The 19,590-nt window shown below is 35.9% G+C and overlaps 1 protein-coding gene across 1 annotated transcript in view; it reads right to left on the bottom strand.

Annotated features, from left to right (window-relative positions):
* Positions 1 to 19,590, bottom strand: part of LOC150077175 (endoribonuclease LACTB2) — an 89,175-nt gene that overhangs the window by 42,395 nt on the left and 27,190 nt on the right. Inside the window, exon 4 of the mRNA XM_090386102.1 lies at positions 7,070 to 7,172. Within this exon, the coding sequence (XP_090242228.1) occupies positions 7,070 to 7,172 (103 nt within the window). The remainder of the gene's footprint in view (positions 1 to 7,069; positions 7,173 to 19,590) is intronic.

Genomic DNA, 19,590 nt, shown 5'->3' with positions numbered 1-19,590 from the left:
GCTGGCTAAAGGCAAATTTCCGCACATCTATCCTACATCTGTCTTTCCTACATTTGAATTTATGCCCTCTCAGGTGATTATTCTAAGCAAGAGGAAGAATCCCATCAGCATTGAGCATGCTCAAACCATTCAAGGCTTTATACACCTCTATCAGTTCACCTTGCCGGTGCCTAGTCTCCAGACACTGTAATTTGCAAAACTTAAGCCTTTCTTCGTAAGAGCACCCCTTTGTTCCATTCACTAATCTTCTTGCCCTTCTCTGTACTCGTTCCAGCAGCTCTACATCCTTCTTGAAATGAGGCCTCCAGACCTGTATACAGTACTCAAGGTGTGGCCTGACCATTGCCTTATACAAGGGAATAATCACCTCCTTATCCCTGTTAGAAAAATTCCTATATATCATTGACAATACACCATGAGCTACTCTTGCAGCCCATCTGCACTGCTCAGAGAAGTTCATATCTGCCTGCACAACCACCCCAGGTCCCTTTCATTCTCTACCACTGTCAGTGTAGTACCACAGAGTTGATACGTTGCTCTGGGGTTGCTGTTTCCCATGTAGTACTTTACATTTGTCAATGTTAAACTTCATTTGCCACCTCTCAGCCCATCTGATCAACCTTTCCAGATCCTGTTGCAACAGCATAGCATCAGTAGTGTCCTGAACAACCCTGCCAACCTTTGTATCATCTGCAAACTTGGACTTGATATTGATGGGTCAACTGTTGATGATCCTGCTCAGGTAGCTAACAAACTAAATGAATATTTTGCATCGACATTCACACATGAGGAGTTATTCAGCAAGGGGAATGCCAGAGGTGTATTCAACTCTAGGAGTAAGCTACAGAATCTTGAAATAACTGGGAGTAAATTGGAGGAGAAACTGTTGAAGATAAACACAAGAAAGGCACCCGGGGTGGATGGGATCTATCCAGTTATATTAAAGGAGGCAGCAAAGGAAGTAAGCAAACCCTTAGCCACAATTATGAGAGCTTCCTTGGACTCAGGGGAGGTACCCATAGACTGGAAATGTGCAAATGTGACCCCAATTCACAAAGGAGGATCAAAGGCTGACACAAGTAATGATAGACCTGTGAGCTTAACTTCTGTTCCAGGAAAATTAATGGAGGCACTGGTTAAAGAAGCACTGCAGGATCATTTAGACAAGACTTCAGTTATAGCTCAGACACAGCATGGTTTTGTTAAGGGGAAGTCTTGCCTGACCAACTTGATTGATTACTATGATGCAGTCACAAAAGAACTGGATGCAGGGAATAACTTTGATATTATATAGTTGGATCTTAGAAAGGCTTTTGATACTGTTGCACATGGAAGACTGCTACACAAATTGGAGCAGTGTGACATTGGAGGCAAATTGCTGCTATGGATAAAGGGGTGGTTGAGGGGGAGAAACAGAGAGTGGTAATCAATGGACACTGCTCATCGTGGACTAATGTTATTAGTGGAGTCCCTCAGGGCTCAGTGTTGGGTCCATTATTGTTTTCTGTATTTATAAATGATATTGATGATGGTATATCAAGCTTAATGTCCAAGTTTGCAGACGATACAAAGGTTGACAGGGTTGTCAAGGACACTACTGACACTATGCTGCTGCAACAGGATCTGGAAAGGTTGAGCAGATGGGCTGAGAGGTGGCAAATGAAGTTTAACATTGACAAATGTAAAGTACTACACATGGGAAACAGCAACCCCAGAGCAACGTATCAACTCTGTGGTACTACACTGACAGTGGTAGAGGATGAAAGGGACTTAGGGGGTGGTTGTGCAGGCAGATATGAAGTTCTCTGAGCAGTGCAGACGGGCTGCAAGAGTAGCTCATGGAGTATTGTCAATGATATACAGGAATTTTTCCAGCAGGGATAAGGAGGTGATTATTCCATTGTATAAGGCAATGGTCAGCCCACACCTAGAGTACTGTATACAGGTCTGGAGGCCTCATTTCAAGAAGGATGTAGAGCTGCTGGAACGAGTACAGAGAAGGGCAACAAGATTAGTGAATGGAACAAAGGGGTGCTCTTACGAAGAAAGGCTTAAGTTTTGCAAATTACAGTGTCTGGAGACTAGGCACCAGCGAGGTGATCTGATAGAGGTGTATAAAGCCTTGAATGGTTTAAGCATGCTCAATGCTGATGGGATCCTTCCTCTAGCTCAGAAAAATCACCTGAGAGGGCATAAATTCAAATTGAGGAAAGACAGATGTAGGATAGACGTGTGGAAATTTGCCTTTAGCCAGCGGGTGGTTGGTTGGTGGAACAGACTTCCATCCCTTGTGGTGGAGGTTGATAGCCTAAATAAGTTTAAGGCTCAGCTGGACAGGTATTTTGAACGAACAGAGGGGTGAAGTGGAAGTGGGTTTTTTTTTTTCTTTTTTGGCTGATGCTGCATAAGCTTGCTTTCTTGCATCAAATGCCTCTACTAATGCTAATGCTAATTAAGCTTGATATACTATCATCAATATTATTTATAAATACAGAAAATAATAATGGATCCAACACTGAACCCTGAGGGACTCCACTAATAACATTAGTCCACGATGAGCAGTGTCCATTGATTACCACTCTGTCTTCTCCCCCTCAACCACTCCTTTATCCATAGCAGCAATTTGCCTCCAATGCCACATGGCTCCAATTTGTGCAGCAGTCTTCCATGTGCAACAGTATCAAAAGCCTTTCTAAGATCCAACTATATAATATCAAAGTTATTCCCTGCATCCAGTTCTTTTGTGACTGCTTCATAGCATCGAATCAAATTGGTCAGGCAAGACTTCCCCTTAACAAAACCATGCTGTGAAGTCTTGTCTAGATGATCCTGCAGTGCTTCTTTAACTAGTGCCTCCATTAATTTTCCTGGAACAGAAATTAAACTCACAGGTCTATAATTACTTGTGTCAGCCTTTGATCCTCCTTTGTGAATTGGGGTGACATTTGCACATATCCAGTCTATGGGTACCTCCCCTGAGTTCAAGGAAGCTATCATAATTATGGCTAAGGGTTTGCTTACTTCCTTTGCTGCCTCCTTTAATATAACTGGATAGATCCCATCCACCCCAGGTGCCTTTCTTGTGTTTATCTTCAACAATTTCTCCTCCACTTTACTCTCAGTTATTACAAGATTCTCTAGCTTACTGCCAGAGTTGAATACACCTCTGGCATTCCCCTCGCTGAATAACTTCTCGTGTGAATGTCGATGCAAAATATTCATTTAGTTTGTTAGCTACCTGAGCAGGATCATCAACAGTTGAACCATCGATATCAAGTGGAACAATCTCATTCATTCTCTTCCTTCTAGAGTTTACATAAGTAAAGAACTCTTTGCTGTTTTTCTTTTCATCTCTTGCCAAAGATTTCTCGTAATCTGCCTTTGCCTGCCTAACCTCCTTTGTAACTTGGTTACAGATCAACTTATATCTATCATAGGCTTCTGTGTCACATGTTAATTTATATGTATCCCATGCATTTTTCTTCTCTGCCATATGTCTCATTAGTTCATCTGACATCCATTTAGGCCTAAACCTTGAACAATATTTCTTAGTTGGTATGTAAAGCCTAGTAGCTTCCAAGATAAGTTCTTTGAATGCTTCCCATTTTGAATTTGCTGTTGGTAAAATCATCAGTTGGTCCAGCTGTATAGAATTTAAATACTGTCTCAGACCATCGTAGTCGTCTTTACGAAAGCAATAACGCTTCCCTTTACCCCTGATGGTAGTTACCTCTTTGAGTAAATCCCACTTCAGCACACTGTGATCACTGCCACCTAGTGGTTCCTTTATCTGCAGATTCTTAATGCATGAAGAATCACTACTGATAATCAAATCAACAGTATTACTCCCTCTAGTTGCCTCCCGAACATGCTGATGTAGAAAACAATCTAATAAATCCACAAAAGCCTTGCTAGTGTGTGAGTGACCAACCCACAAATTCCAACTCAATATCTGGGAAATTAAAATCCCCCATTATAAGACTCTGATTTACTGGCCCACTCTATTTCTCTGTACGACTGTTCATTGTACTCATTCGAGTCATTAGGCGTATAGCACACTCCTACTCTCAATTTTGATCTCCCAATACAAGTAGTGCAAATAATACAAGCACAAAAAAGAGGTGGCTTGTTATTAGATTAGAACAAAAATTTGATGTAATAAAACAACATGTAAATGGCGATAGCAATTTTAAAATTGTAAATTGCAAATAACATTCCCTCACTTGGCCATCAATCTGCTACTTCATCGGGAGCTTTGAGCAGAACGATAGCCAGACTAAAGGAATGTCTCATACCTACCCGTTTCTGTTGTCCCCATACCAGTTTTGCCAGTTATAAATTTTTAAGTGATAGTATTAAACTTAAATTGATAGAAAAACAATGTGATTGGATAATATGTTTAGTTTAATTTACATAAAATTTTTAGATTTTTAAATTTAAATTTAAAATTTTTGCCAACGTAGTGTCTGAAACAGCAAACTGGGATAGGTGACACAAAGCCAAATGGGTATGTATCAGAATAAATGAGAAAGGTTCTTACTTCCTTCTTGTTCTGTGGTGGTCAGACTGAAAAAGGGTAAATTCCCGCCTTCTGGTTGTTTTATATGTTGCTAAGATTATACTGCGCAGTCGCGTCTTTTGTATATTATGGTGTGATGGTGAAATTGCTGTAGGCAATATATCCTGTGTCAATGAGAGTGTTTTGAAAGCCATGAGCGGGTTTATATTTGTGCTTGTGAGGGGGGGGGGTTGCTTCTGATGTCGGAAGGAACCTATATAAATGAAATGTGTTTATATAATTACAAAAAGTATGATAAAAAAAGTGTTGGAAATTACAAGAAGTATGTTAATAAAAATGGGTTGCTATACCGTGGACAGGGCCGGTATAGCTTTTCTAAGGCATAACGACCCTTGTTTGTCTGGGGGGAATAGCTATGAACATATTTACAGCCTCCTTCAATGTGAATTTTCACCCTGTGTCACTAGATTTTATTTTATACTGTATTAAACTGAAGGGATATAAATGTTATGTGTATAGTATATTTTAGGCACAATTATTTTGTTGTTGGGAGTTTGTTTCTGGCGATAATTTCCCATAATTTAGATGGTCTGATTTAGGAATGGGGGAAAAATTTGGTGGGCCGGGTTACAGTGCGGTCAGACAACGAGCCTCTTCTGAGAGCAATAAACCTGGGTATCAAAATTGGGAAGTTTTTATCTTATTTAAAAATGGACATGGATATTTTTAGACAACCTAGTAGTGGTAAGTTACGGGCCATTTATAGTTCCAAACTGTTTCAGTGTATTTTCAATAAGTGTATAGGGGTTGGTGTTAGGGTGGTGTTTGTTGAGGTTCATAAGAATGGCCGCTTTAATATGGTGTCTGCTGTATTTGGTGGGTATATTATTCTTGACGAGACTTTCTATGAGTTTTTTTTAATTGCTTCCGTAGTGTTATTTAGATTATTGCAGATGTGTATTAACCTGTTTGTTTGATTTCTAATAGTGTTGCCACAGATATGCTTAGCTAGATTGCTCTCCCAGTTGATAAGCTTTATAGCTGGGAAGCTGAAATGGTCTCTCTTATCATAGTGTTGAGTGTAGACATTGTTTTGGGTGATGGTGATTTCGCTGATTAAGCTCCTTTTAACCTCTTGTAGGGTTAAAAGAAGAAAATCTTAGCTTAACCAACCAAGTTTTTAGTTTTACCACGTGAAGCCAGGCGTGGTGCCAACCACAAGTAAGCAAACAAAAATAAAATAAACATAGTAGTACACTGCTAACAAGTACAAGCAGTTTGTTGTGAGTGGAACCTCTGAAGCAATATGTACTAATACTCACACTAGAAAAAAAATATTAGTTTACATTAGAAAATTGCCTTATTGCAAATCACTTGGCATAATTAGGGCCCAGCCTTCTTAAGAACTGGTTGGATATGAGGCAAAAGAGTGAGAATACAGTTTCTCACCATGATGCCTATCATAACCTCAAAGCATATGACCTATACTTACAGAAGAGATGAATAAAAATTGGAGCCTTAATCTGGATAATATGGTTTTGGTAATACTTCAAGCCTAGTATTTCCTAGAGTGGCATAGGAGCTTGGCTATTTCTGTATGTACTGCACAGGAGGGGGAGGTCCAGACCATATCTCGATTCCAAGTTGGTCACTTCCATTATACCAGGTATTCACAGTGGAATGAATAACTGGTACAGAACTCACAACAATACTAAATATACCTCCCATAGCAGTGGTCTTGTATATGGGATGGAGGAGGGCTACACTCAGGTTTACCAACTCACATCAGCATGAAAGTATAAAAAGAGAATTTGGCTGTTGCAGAACAACCAGAAAACCAAAATTCACACTTAACTGACAATTAAGATCTGAATGTCTACAACAAATTTCAGGGGGGGGGGGGCAGAATGAGATATTATTTGAGGTATTTGTACTCCTCGTATACAGTGATCTATTCCATAGAGATTTCAGATTGTGCCCACACTGCCACAGTCACATTCATTTGACAGGACACTTCCTCAGTACTCCTCTAAATGGGCTTGAGTAACTTAAAAAACAGAGGACACAATCTGAATTAAGTAACATTAATCAGTACTATTTACCTCTTAAATTAATTCTTTTTGGGTGGCAACAGTGTTCTGAAAGGAATAATACTTGAGATTCCATTAGTTACTACTAGTACCACATGATAATGTATGAGATATTTACTATCTTATCAATATACAATGGCTTATTCCACAGAACTACTATAGGCTATGCCTATGAACACACAAACCTGTACTGTCATCATGACTTTCTTTGACAGGAAGCTCACTCCAAATAATATAAGATGGTTGGAATACCTTGGTTATTCTGCAGACACTGTTCTATGTAGAATGCAGCTAAGGAAACAATTGACTATTAACTTAAGTCTGTAAGGAGCTGACAATTAGCTGTCAGGAAGAAAAGTAAATTTAGTTATAAACTTGTATATATGAAATAATATATATAAAATTCTGTCTAATCCAAATGAACAATACAATTTTATTAAAAATAATATTCAGCACATACAGCAGTTCCCTCACCCAGGATGCAGTCTCCAGTGAAGACTGTTCCATCTTCTTTTAATGAAATAACCATATGATCCTCTGTATGTCCTGGTGTGTGGATCAGTCTGAAAAAGACATTTAATGAGTGATATATGGAATTGTGTATTATAAATAATTATTAAATATCTGAAGTACAGCATATTCTGCATATGAGTTGACCTCTGAAGCACTAAATAATGCTACTCTGCATTTAAAAAAAAAAAAAAAAAAAAAAAAAAAATCACTGATGTTTTCTCAGAAAAGGGTGTTTCTGAATTGTTTTCTTATGCTCATTTCAAAAATGATTTTTGGTTGTTTCCATCATGTCAGGTTTCTTCAAAAATCACAAAACAAAATTGATTTTTCACTAATTTTTATTAATTTTGGCAGAATTTGTGCACTGAAATTAAAACAAAATGCTGTTTTTTTTTACCAAACTTTTATATTTAAATACAAAACACTTAAAAAGAGAAGTGAAGTAAAAAGTCCACTACACACTCACCTCTCATTTTAAAAACTGATCAACAATGGGTCAAATTTCATTTCTTTGATTTTCTTTCAGATTATTCTACTTTACAGTCCCTCTTCAGCATCCAGCAATAGTCAGCCATTATGTTGACATTCCACCTCCCCTAATACCTCATCTCCATGTCTTTAATATCCTGGTGAAATCTCTCACCCTGTTCTTTACCAACACTTCCTTGATTTTCTGGGAAGTAGTTGATGTGAGAGTGTAAAAAATACACCTTGACACTCATGTTGCAGCCCAGCAACATGCTGGGCTGCAACAAAAGAAGTTGGTAAACTTCTTGAAGTTTACCAACATATTTTAAACTATATCCTTGTAGTCTGGATCCTCGTTACTCCCTAAGAAGTTCCAAGAATCCATGCCTGTTTTTCTCATTTATTCATAGTTCACTCAAAATCTTGGTCCAACAAAAATACCTTGTTTTAGCTTCTTTTGAGTGATCGATGGGAATTTAGTACAAAGGTAGTTGAAGCAGAGACCTTCCTAAGGTAAAGCTTTCAAACTTTCATCAGTCCCAGTTTGATGTAAAGGGTGGAAGCAAGGCATTTTTGTGTAGCCAGATTGCTGTCCAAGTAATATGCCTATCACTTTAAAGTCAGCACAGACCAACAAACCACATTCTTCATACTTAATATTTGTCAACAACTTCAAGTTCTCATGTTTCTTTCAAATACCCAGAGTGAGCTTTTGGGATTGACCCATATTTATTTCCATTGTGGAGCAACACACCTTTGAGACTCCTCTTTGGTGAATCAATAAAAAGTCTTCACTTTTGTAGGATTGTAACTAATGACTAAATGGTCCATTAAGCCATTTATATTCCTGAAAAAAACCATACTCATCTTCAGAAAAGCAGGTGATGAGTTCTCATTCTCTGTGTCTACCACCAGAAAAACATCTTGTGAGCTAGATTTTTTGACTAAAGTCTAGAACCAAGGAGTTTTACAGATTCCTTTGGTAAATTTAAATCTCTTACCAGATCATTGAGTTCATGCTGTGAAAACAGTTGAGGACTGGACTCAATGTCTCCAGGCATGTAGATGATTTCAATTTTCATTTCCAGAAGCTTCACTTTCAGCATTCTCTGCTACCACATTCTCCAATATAAGTGGAGGGCAAGGAATCGGCAGGTTATTTCCATGTGGGACTGGTCTAACGGCAGATGGAATATTAGGATAGACAATGCCCTTTTTACTCTTTGCATTGTAGCCCTCTACATTAACTATGCAAAAGTAACAGCCATCAGTGGTTTGCAGGCTCTCACCAAATCATGGGAATTGTAAATGGCATAGCCTTCATTTTCCCACAATCTCAATGTTTAAAAACACAGGTTCAGCAAACTTTATGTAGAGCCCACTGTTTATCTTGGTCACTGAATTTTACTTCAAAATAAGCAAAATACACATTTTTTACAAATTCTGTAATATCTTGTCTTTGCTTGAGGACTACATAAATTCCACAAATATAACAAAAGTTCAGATTGTTCAAACGTTGTACAAAGCCATTCAGCACTAGCATTAATGCTAATTCTGATTAGTAGTGATAAATGATACAAGAAAGTAAGCTTATACAGCATCAGTGACAAAAAAAAAAAAAAAAAGTTAGCTTAATGGAGCCAAATGTGGATCCATGAATAACATCATATGAAATGAAAAAATACAATTTAAGCTTAATAAAATCAGTTTTATTTTATTCGGTATTTTCATTTACGATCAACAATAAAGGTTTGTGGTAACTAAAATAGGATACACAGTTGAAACAATTCAAACTATTAACATTGCAATTGAAGACCAAGTCGAAACATGATTGAGCACACGTGTAGTAGATTTTGTAGGATCTAATGCGAGTTTAAGATCAAATGTTGATTCCACGAAGTCGAGGAATGTGCTTGCTTTACAATGTTAGATTTGTGATTTTGTCAAAATCTTTGAACACGTTTAGTTTATGTAACTTTCGGCATCGTCACAACCTAACTAAATGAAACACAACGGCACTGCTCGACAAATGTGAAGTAACTGAACGAAGTAGCTATTTTAATGAGTTGTTCAACTCTCAAACTAAAAACTATTTCAAATCTATTTATATATCCTTGTAAAGTTCTCAAAGGGCAACAATTTTGTTGCTCAATTGTACTCAACTTTTTGCATTACTGCACTTGTTGTGCACAATTGAGTTTTCTTGGGCGCATGCGTTGTGCTTGTTGCATCACTGCTATTGAGAGTGAAAGTAACCAAGGAGCAACAGCAAATGACCAAAATGTGAACTTTTTAATTTTTTCAAAAAAAATTATATTAAATATCAAAATTTCTAATTTTTTCTTGCATATTCGTCAACAGCATTATATACCTGACAAAATAAGTATAAATTTATTTTACTTTTGTCTATTAGTTTCGGAGATATAACAACGGTTAAGCGTTTCACTTTTCGTGACACCCTGAGCATCCTAGGGTACCCCCCAGTATAGAAGTTATTAATGTTAAAAAAAAAACAAACAAAAAGCACGACACCTCCCATTTGACCTATCCATTCTTTCCAATTGTTTGTCTAGTCCTTCCTTGAATTTATTTAAGCTATAAACTTCCACAACAACAGATGGAAGTTTGTTCCAGCAATCAACCATCCGCTGGCTAAAGGTAAACTTCCACATGTCTATTCTGCAAATTTCCTTCTTCAATTTGAATTTATGCCCCCTCATATGCATAGCATAACCTGAGTGAGAGGAAGGACATCAGTACTGATGTCTGCTCAATCCATTCAAAGCCTTAAACACCTCAATAAGCTCACCTTGCAGGTGCTTAGTCTGCAAAACTGAAGCCTTTCATGGTAAGAACACCCCTTTGTTCCCCTCACCAGTCTCATTGCCATTCTCTGTACTCGTTTCAGCAGCTCTACATCATTTTTAAAATGAGGCCTTGAGACCTTTGTGCAGTACTCAAGATATGGCCTGACCACTGCCTTATAGAATAGGATAATCATTTTACTCACTTTTCAGCACAAGTTTGACCTAATCTCAAAAATAAACTCAGCTCTCACTTTTAAACACTGCTGCATGGAGCTCTCAAGGTCAAGAAACAAATGACTGAAAAGCGGTGTTGCCAACACGTGAAGATTTTATTTTATAAATTTCTAACTTAATACATTCAATAATACAACTCGTGACATCAACTTAAATGATTTGTGAAAAAAATGGTACATGATAGAAAAATACAAATAATGTTTCTGAAATCAGCATAAAAAAGTGAGTTAAAAACAGCTGTTAGTTTACAGAGTGGTGTAACCATCTGAAATTTTAGGGTTGACTTAATATACCAAGTATAAAATCCTAAGCTTGAATTAAAGGCATGTGCTTAGGGTTAGTAAGACATGTATTAATACTGATATATCTAATCTTAATTGTAAATTTTTTTTTTTTTTGGTAGTTATTGGCACATTGGCTTCTGTAGCCATAATGCACCTCCCAAGGTTTTTGAGTACTTTGATCCAAGTCGGGATTCGAACCCGCGACCCTTTGGGTTGCCAGGCAGGCCCTTTACCCACCCGGCTAGCCCGGTCGGCAATTGTAAATATATTGGCCAGTGTGACAACTTATTTACAATTAAGTTCAAGCTCAAAATTTATTACATATATATTTTTACAGAGATACACTGTTTTTCACTTTTTAATACCCAAGAATTTAACCTGTTCATCAGGCACATACAGTTCATGGTATTCATTGGGAGTTATGTTTTTCGGTTTACTTTTTGAGTTCTTGTCAATTTCTTATAGCAAAGACGCTTTGTTATTGGGGCACTGTTTACAGAGAAACCAATTCACAGTACAGTAGTAAACAATGTAGAGTGCTCAGTTACATAAAGTATCCTGCACACACAAGTAGCATCAATAAGAGCAATGTCATCACATTTTTTAACCTATGTCTGCAGGTTTTTGTTTCATAATATAAGGCAGTATTGTGAACAGTTGCCATTATTTTTCAGCTTATAGCAGAGGTTCCCAAACTTTCTCAGTTCACAGCACCCTTAGTGTCTCAGTAATTTTTTCATGGTGCCCCTAGGCCAAAAGAAATACCCAACAGTTCTGTTTATTAAGTAGTTAGGTCCAAACTAATTAAGAAGTAATGTTGAAACTGTGAACTACTACAAGCTAGTAGTTCGTGTGGTGTCCAACAAATGTTGAATATCGCTGTGCTTCCCTCGAAAATTTAAAATATTCCGTGGCGCACAGTTTGGGCACCGCTAGCTTATAGTAATAAATTGTCACAATGAACACTTTTAAAAGAAAGTAGAAATAACCATATTAAAAATGGGTTAAAGGTTCTAAATGCAGATTTTACTGTAATAACACTACTATGCAGGATGCAAAGGATGACTATAAAAAAAAGTCAATTTATTTGCCAGAATATGCAGTAAACTTCATTTTCCAATAAGGAAATTGCAATCTAAGCATATCTAAAATGAATAATTTGCACAAAACCTTACTGTTATAGTTGTGCAAGTATCATAAAACTTGATCACAACTTTGTAAAAGATAGGCATGATGTGAATGATACTAACTATAGAAAGAAAGATGCAAACTTATTCCATGTGCAAAGCTAGTGGACCCCAAAAGGCTGGCAAATTATTCTAAGTTAAAAGATTATAGAATAACTGCAGATGTACTGGATTGAAATATAATCCTTCCTCAGCGTGAATGTAGAATAAACTTCAATAAGACTGCTAAAGTGAAGTTTAAAGTCTTAATATTTGAGTGTTTAAATGTGAAGTAATTTCTCTTCCAAAAATATTATCAAAGTTGCTTTACATAAATTTTAAAATATTATAAATTACTTGATGGTTTATTATGAGGACATTACAGTAAAATCTCATTAATACAAACGCGGTTTATGCAAAGTACTCACTAATATGAAGCACATACCATTCCCCCGTAAAAGGATAGGCTTTTCTACATAAATATATTCGTTTATTACAAAATTCAATTAATATGTATTACAAAGTTCATTTTCACCCCATGAGAAATAAATTGTTATTTTGTACATTTAATACAAATCTTGGCACAGCTGTCCGATTACTGCCCCTATTATTGCCTCTAGCCACCTGGTTCCCAGCTACCCGAAGGATGGCACTGACTTAGAAATTACTTTTGTGTAAACAAAACCAGTTTATGGCAGCTATAACATAAGTGCCCTCTGAAAATCATCATTGTGAAAGATTAGATGTTAAATTAATAAAAGAATGAAAACAGTTTTTCTAAGTTGTTTACATACACCCCCCCCCCCCCTCGCTCTCCACGATATTAAGGTCAGTTGCAATTGTTACACCAGTTCAAAGAGTCTTTTGTTACAGTATACAGTAATCTATTTTTTTTGCCATTTTATCTGAACTGATGAACTTGTGTCTTTAAATTAATTTAAAGTTTGTTTATATTAAATCTCATCTAGTAGTGTTATTGTTACAAAATGTAAACTAACAGAATTAAGCCTGGAAATTATACAAGAGGCTGATAGGATTGAACTTAGAAAAATGGACATTGCAAAGGAAAACATCCCCTTACCACTTTATCTACAATACTGAAAAACAGAAAAGAAAAAAAACTAGAGCAGCAATAAAAAACAGGAAACAAATTCTTGGTTCAAAACACGAGGGGCTTGAAATAAAACATTTTGTGTGGTAACAACAAATGCATGCATCTAATTTGCTAATATCAGGTCCAATTTTGCAAGAAAAGGCAAATTGTCTAGCTCAACAACATGGAATTAGCAATTTAAAATGCAACAGTGGCTGGCTCCAAATATTTAGACTTTAAATATTAAATATTTAAAGACCAATTTAATAAAAAAAAAATAACTTGATTTCGCAAAATGTTTGCAGCGAGTCTGGATTAGTCGACAAAGAAAAGGCTACAGACTGGTTGTATTCTGTATGGTCCATTCTTGAAAAATATGAGGACATTTTTAATCTTGACGAGACAGGTTTATTTTATAATTTGTTGCCAAACAAAACTTTGCTGTTCAAGGTGGGGTCTTGTCATAGTGGAAAATTAAGTAAACACAGACTCACTGTTCTGTTATGCTGCAATTCAGATGACAATACAAAACTATGCCCATTTGTGACTTGTAAGTTTTCCAAGCCAAGATGTTTTAAGGAAGTTAATCAACTTCCCTGTGATTATGTGGCCAATAGAAGTTGTGTGGCTTACAGTCAAAATTTTTCACTCTTAGTTAGTGGACAGAAAAATGAAACATTTTGATAATTCTAGATCATTGTACAGCACATTCTGCCGAGACACTTAAGTTGAAAAATATATGGCTATTGTTTTTAACCTCCCATTACTACCAGTTTTATGCAGCCAAGCCACTGCATCAAGGCATTATTTATAACCAAAAGAGAGCATATAGAGCCTGCCCAATAAGGTATTTTATCCTCAAACAGGAGGAAAGGAACAATTTTACTGCTGAACTGGAATGTCTTGGATGCTATCTGTAATCTTGTTATTGCTTGGGACAGTATTGCATCAAGTGTAATAATCAACTGCGTCAGAAAAAGTGACTTTGGAGAGAATATCACTGAAAAACATAGTCCAGCAGACGAATGTCATAGCAACCTTGAGGAATGGAGAAATTTGAAGAAGCATATGGATTTTGTTGGAGAATTTGAAGCGTTTGTGAAGATGGATGATGAAGTTGCTACCACAGCAATGCAACACCAGAAGAGCTGCTGAACACCAAGCAAAACGATGTTTTTGTTACCAGCGACAGCAAAAGTAAAGCACACACACACACACACACACACACACACACACACACACACACACACACACACACACACACACACACACACACACACACAATTAAAAAAGATGCTCAAAATGTATTGAGTGTAATAGAGAAAGTGTTGGCCTGCAGTAATGCTGATAAAAAAACAACTATTGCATTTTATAATGTCTGTGCCATAGTTAAAAAATCATGTAGTACAAAAACTGTGCAAAGAACATTGAATTCTTTCTTTAAATTAGTTTAATTTATCAAAAAGTTAATGGATTGTATGCCTCCTTTTATATTAAGATTAATTCTTTTTACTGTGATACTAAAATATTGTATATATCAAAATATATACTGTATAATATTTTAATTTTTGTTAATTGCTTTTCTCTTAGTTTATCTTAAAAATAAAATAAAATCTTTAAAAAGTGTGTTATTCCTATTACTGTATTGTTAGACAAGGCTTTTGTTTTTGTTATTTTATTAATTTAAATCAATTTTTTTTATTTATTTTTGATATCATTATTATTTCTTATTATTCTTTGATTATAGTATGTGCCAAAAAAAAAAAAAAAAACCAGTAAAATTCTGACACTTTTGGGGGATCTCATTACTACAAACCTCATTGTTACAAAACATGAAAATTTAGGTCCCTTGAACTTTGTATTAACGAGATTTGACTGTATATAGAATTTCTTAAAGAAAACTGCTGAAAGAAGAAATACTAGCAAGCAATGTAAATTATTTTTAAGTAGAATTTATTTTACTATATATTTCATTATACAAATTAAACAGTCTGCATTTGTAGTATTCTTATTCTTAATTAATTTATAAACATTTCAAGATTATCAGTGGAATCATATCAAGCATAAAAATAAGTGCAAAAAAGAAAACTTAATTATTAATACAATGGATTCCGGTTATTTGGGTCACCGGTTAATCGGGACAAATCTTAAAAAACAGAAGCCAATTGAGAAAATAGCCGGGGTTTACTTCGCTTAATTGGGACAACATGCCGTTTAATCAGGGCAGGAGACCACAGCACTGGAGATTACTCTACGATTGTACTACGTGGTTCGGTCGGATTTCTGGAGGTCACAACCATAAAACAATAAAAACAATCAGAAGTCACCTATTTATTGGGCTTTTCTGTTAGTGCAATCTATCATAAACGGATAGTAAACTCGATCTTATTGAATTTGTGATAATACCGACAGCTGGAATTCTGTGGGCTATTACGGTGAAGTGTGTTTACACTTCCATGAAATCTTCAATTATATAAAAAAATTAATTTTCAGAATCTTCTCTTTATTCCTATTTTTAAAGCTTCGTAACTTGTTACTCCATTCTCACTTGCGTGTATCACTTACTTGAAATTTGTATGTGCCCATGTTCTTTGTTATTGATTGCTTATTTTTTTACTGTTTTAAATTTTAACTACCACCCACAAATGTCAGTGAACAGAAATGTAAACTAGTTAGTATGTGCATATTACAGTACATATTAATTATTCCAATTTTCACGTATATTCTTCCGATTTTCACGTATCATTTAATTTTTTAATTGGCAAAGTAATAAAGGGTAAATTTGTGCTTAATATATCTTTACTTTTATAGCCTGTGGATAACATTCCTCCTATTTTCGCTAATTATAATCACTGTTTAATAGAATTAAAATTCAATTCATAAACGTGATTAAAATGATCGGCGCTTACTACACATCATATAGTGAATGGTACTTTACAATGGTGAGTCCATCGTAACGTGATTTGATTGAACAGTGAACCAAATGTAAAGTGGGGGTCTATTGTATTTTTAACTATTTACGTGAAACTTCGGATAATTGGGGCAGCCGCTTAATCGGGCCAAAATTCACTAGTCCCGATGCGTCCCAAATAACCGGAATTGACTGCATTAACATTTTAATAAATTGAGATGTGAATAGATTATTTAAATTTCAGACAATGCTAATGTGCACAAGGAAATCTTGTCACTAATGAGAAAAGACATTGCATCATAAAACATTATCAAATACTTATAACCTATTATAAATACTTATTACAGGAATGGGTTCTACTTGGTACTTGACAGTCCTTGATTGGCTATTTGGTTAACTTTTTAATATGATAATTTTAATTTAACATGGATTTCGATACTGCATCTCTCTGTTTGGCTCTGACTGGAGGTCTTAGGAATTTCAAACCTTGCTGATATAAACTTATTTCTTACCAACCTGGTATTTAATAGTATTTTCTGATGTCATGTGGTAAAGAAAAAAAAATTATTTTTTTTTTCAGGAATTAAACCAATAGTATAAATTAATCTATCGAATCCAATATAATCACACATTTTCAGATGGATACTAGGCTGGTAAATGCGAATTAGTTCTCGTAATGTGATGCAAGAAAGCACCCGGGGGGGGAAAAAAAAAACTTCACTTGGCAATTCCATCCAATAAATTGTATAAACCTTTAATTATATTAAAAGTACACATTTACATAATACTAGGAAGTTTAATTCAACAATCAATTACTTTTTGACTGAATACAAATATCCATACATTCTGCAACCATCCTTTTTTTCAATTTAAATCTATGCCACCCCATGCACGTGTGTGTGTGTTACCTGAGAAAGAATAAAAATAAGACATACATGCATATGAACATTTGGACACTGCATGTCTACTGAAAAACTCTGACTTCACTAAGGCTAATTATTTCAGCATTTGCTAGCTGTAAATGAGCTGTTATCTTTATAATGCTATGTCATTATATTTCCACTACCTTTTTGTTTTCCTTCTGCTTTTTATTATTCTTTCTCTACTGTGTTTCTTCATCCTTTCCATTATTATTCATTTACCTTACTCTTATTTTTTTGTCTAAACCCTGAAATTGTCTCTCATTGGTATAAAATGCTTAACAGCCTTTGCGATTACCTCTCTGAACACTTCATTTACATTTTTTAACATCAGTTTATCCTGCTGAAAAGAATTTAAAAAATGTCTGAACCCATTATAATCATCTTTGCAAAAACAAAATCCATTCCCTTTACCCTTGGAAGCAGTTATTTCTTTAAATAAATCCCAGACCAATGTGCTATGATTAAGATCAAGCACACTACTAAGATTCTTAATACATGATGAATTACAGCTGATAATCAGATAAACAATATTACTTTCTCTTGTTGCATCTAACATATGGTGCAGAAAACAGTCATTCATCTAGTAAATCAAGAATGCTTTGCTACTGAGTAAGCTGCCAAATCGTGAATTACAATCAATATCTGGAAAGTTAAAATTCCCATGATACAACATTAACTTGCTGGCCCACTATTTGTCTGTATAGATGTTCAGTGTACTTACTCATCATCAGAAAATAGTCATTCATCCAGTAAATCATGATTTGGCTTATTACAGATTCCTACTCTCATTTTTGCTTTCCCAATTTTGATGAGCAGTTGCATTCAAAAACCGGAACGGTAATGCTGGACGAAATTGGTGCGCTACCTGGAACTGTGGCTGCCCAATTATTACAAGATTGGTTACAGGAGGAGGAGTCTGCAGAGGGTAAAACACACCTAGATAAGATGTGATCTGGCCAAGTGGTGGGCACCACAGCTGACATCTCTTCGTATGGAAACCATTAAAGCAAGAAAATTGTATTAGAGGTGTAACTGCAGGGGAGACAATGAAACACAAGCCCTCAAAAATAAATATAGGAGAGCAAGATGGAAACACAGACGAATGATCATTAGGAAAAAGTATAATGCACGGAAAAGCCTGGCACAAAGATTTGGAAACAATAATCCCTGGGGATTGGTATATATACTGTATAGTAACAAATTATGGCACCCTGCTGGAGATGTTGCACATTCGATTCAGGCTGCAGGAAGGACAACTCGTATTTAGGAGGAACGTACTGTAATATTGGACCATTTGGTGAAAGAATTAAACCATCATAATGAGAATGAAACTAATATTTCAGCATACAAAGATGTGATATTGCTTAATTAGAACCACTTGGGAATGGAAAATGAGCCCCAATTTCAAACAGAAGAGCTGGAGATGGAAATTCAAAATGAAAAATAACAGATGTCCCAGCACAGATCTGGTTGAGGGTGTAGTAAATAAAAGTTTCCTTGTGATGCTAGCATATCTACTTACTATATATAATGCCTGCTTCAGAGATGGGATCTTCCCAGATATTTGGAAAGAGGCATTGTTGAAATTAATTTTGAAATCTCCAAAGCCTCCAGAATTGGTGGATTCATACTATCTGATAGCATTGCTGAGTGGACTGGGGAAATCTATAAATGTATGTTGGCTGTCAGAATAATGAGATATGTCTGCAACAATAGCATCCTGTCAGATGCACAATACGATTTCACTCAAGGCAAAGGAACGGATGATGTGCTTAGGCAGCTAATGACTATACTGCAGCAATCACAGGAAAAATACTGTCTTTACTGATTTTGAGGGAGCGTTTGATACAATAAACTGGCAAAGCATCTTAATGGTGTTATGCAAGGGTACATGTTCCCCTCAGATTTATACAGTAATCAAGGATTACTTCAACAACAGGAAAGTCACTGTTAAGAATCCCATCAATGCTAATGGGATTCTTCTTCTTGCTCAGATTGCAAACCTGAGGGGGCATAGATTCAAGCTGAGGAAAGACAGTTGTAGAATTGATGTGTGGAAGTTTGCCTTTAGCCAGTGTGTAGTTGATTGCTGGAACAAACTTCCATCTGTTGTTGTGGAAGTTGATAGCTTAAATAAATTCAAGGCAGAACTAGACAAACATTTGGAATGAATGGATCAGTAAAATGGGAAGGTTTTTTTTTTTCTTTTGGCTGATGCTGTATAAGCTTGCTTTCTTGCATCATGTGCCTCTACTAATGTTAATGCCAAAGTCTGCTTCTGGATCAGTTACCAGAATTATTCATTGGGGATGTCCACAATGATCTGTATTTGGGCCTACGATGTGGAATCTAGTCTTAAATGACTGGCTGAAATGCAACTACATCAATGTAAATATGGTAGCATACACTGACAACCTGGTTACATTAGTGTAAGGTGACTCTCAACCACAACTGGAAGAGTGTTCTAATTTTGTTTTACCAGAGCTGCAGAACTGGTGCGATTTTCACAGACTTCAAGTTTCAAAAACAAAGAGTAAAACCTTATTACTTGAGGGCCATTTATCAGTGATGAGGAATTCAAG

Source organism: Mastigoproctus giganteus, chromosome 12 (assembly GCF_048544385.1).
Source record: "Mastigoproctus giganteus isolate SK-2022 chromosome 12, ASM4854438v1, whole genome shotgun sequence".
In the NCBI taxonomy this organism is placed as follows: domain Eukaryota; kingdom Metazoa; phylum Arthropoda; class Arachnida; order Uropygi; family Thelyphonidae; genus Mastigoproctus; species Mastigoproctus giganteus.
Note: the sequence above shows the minus strand (reverse complement) of the source record. Positions and strands in the feature narration are given on the sequence as shown.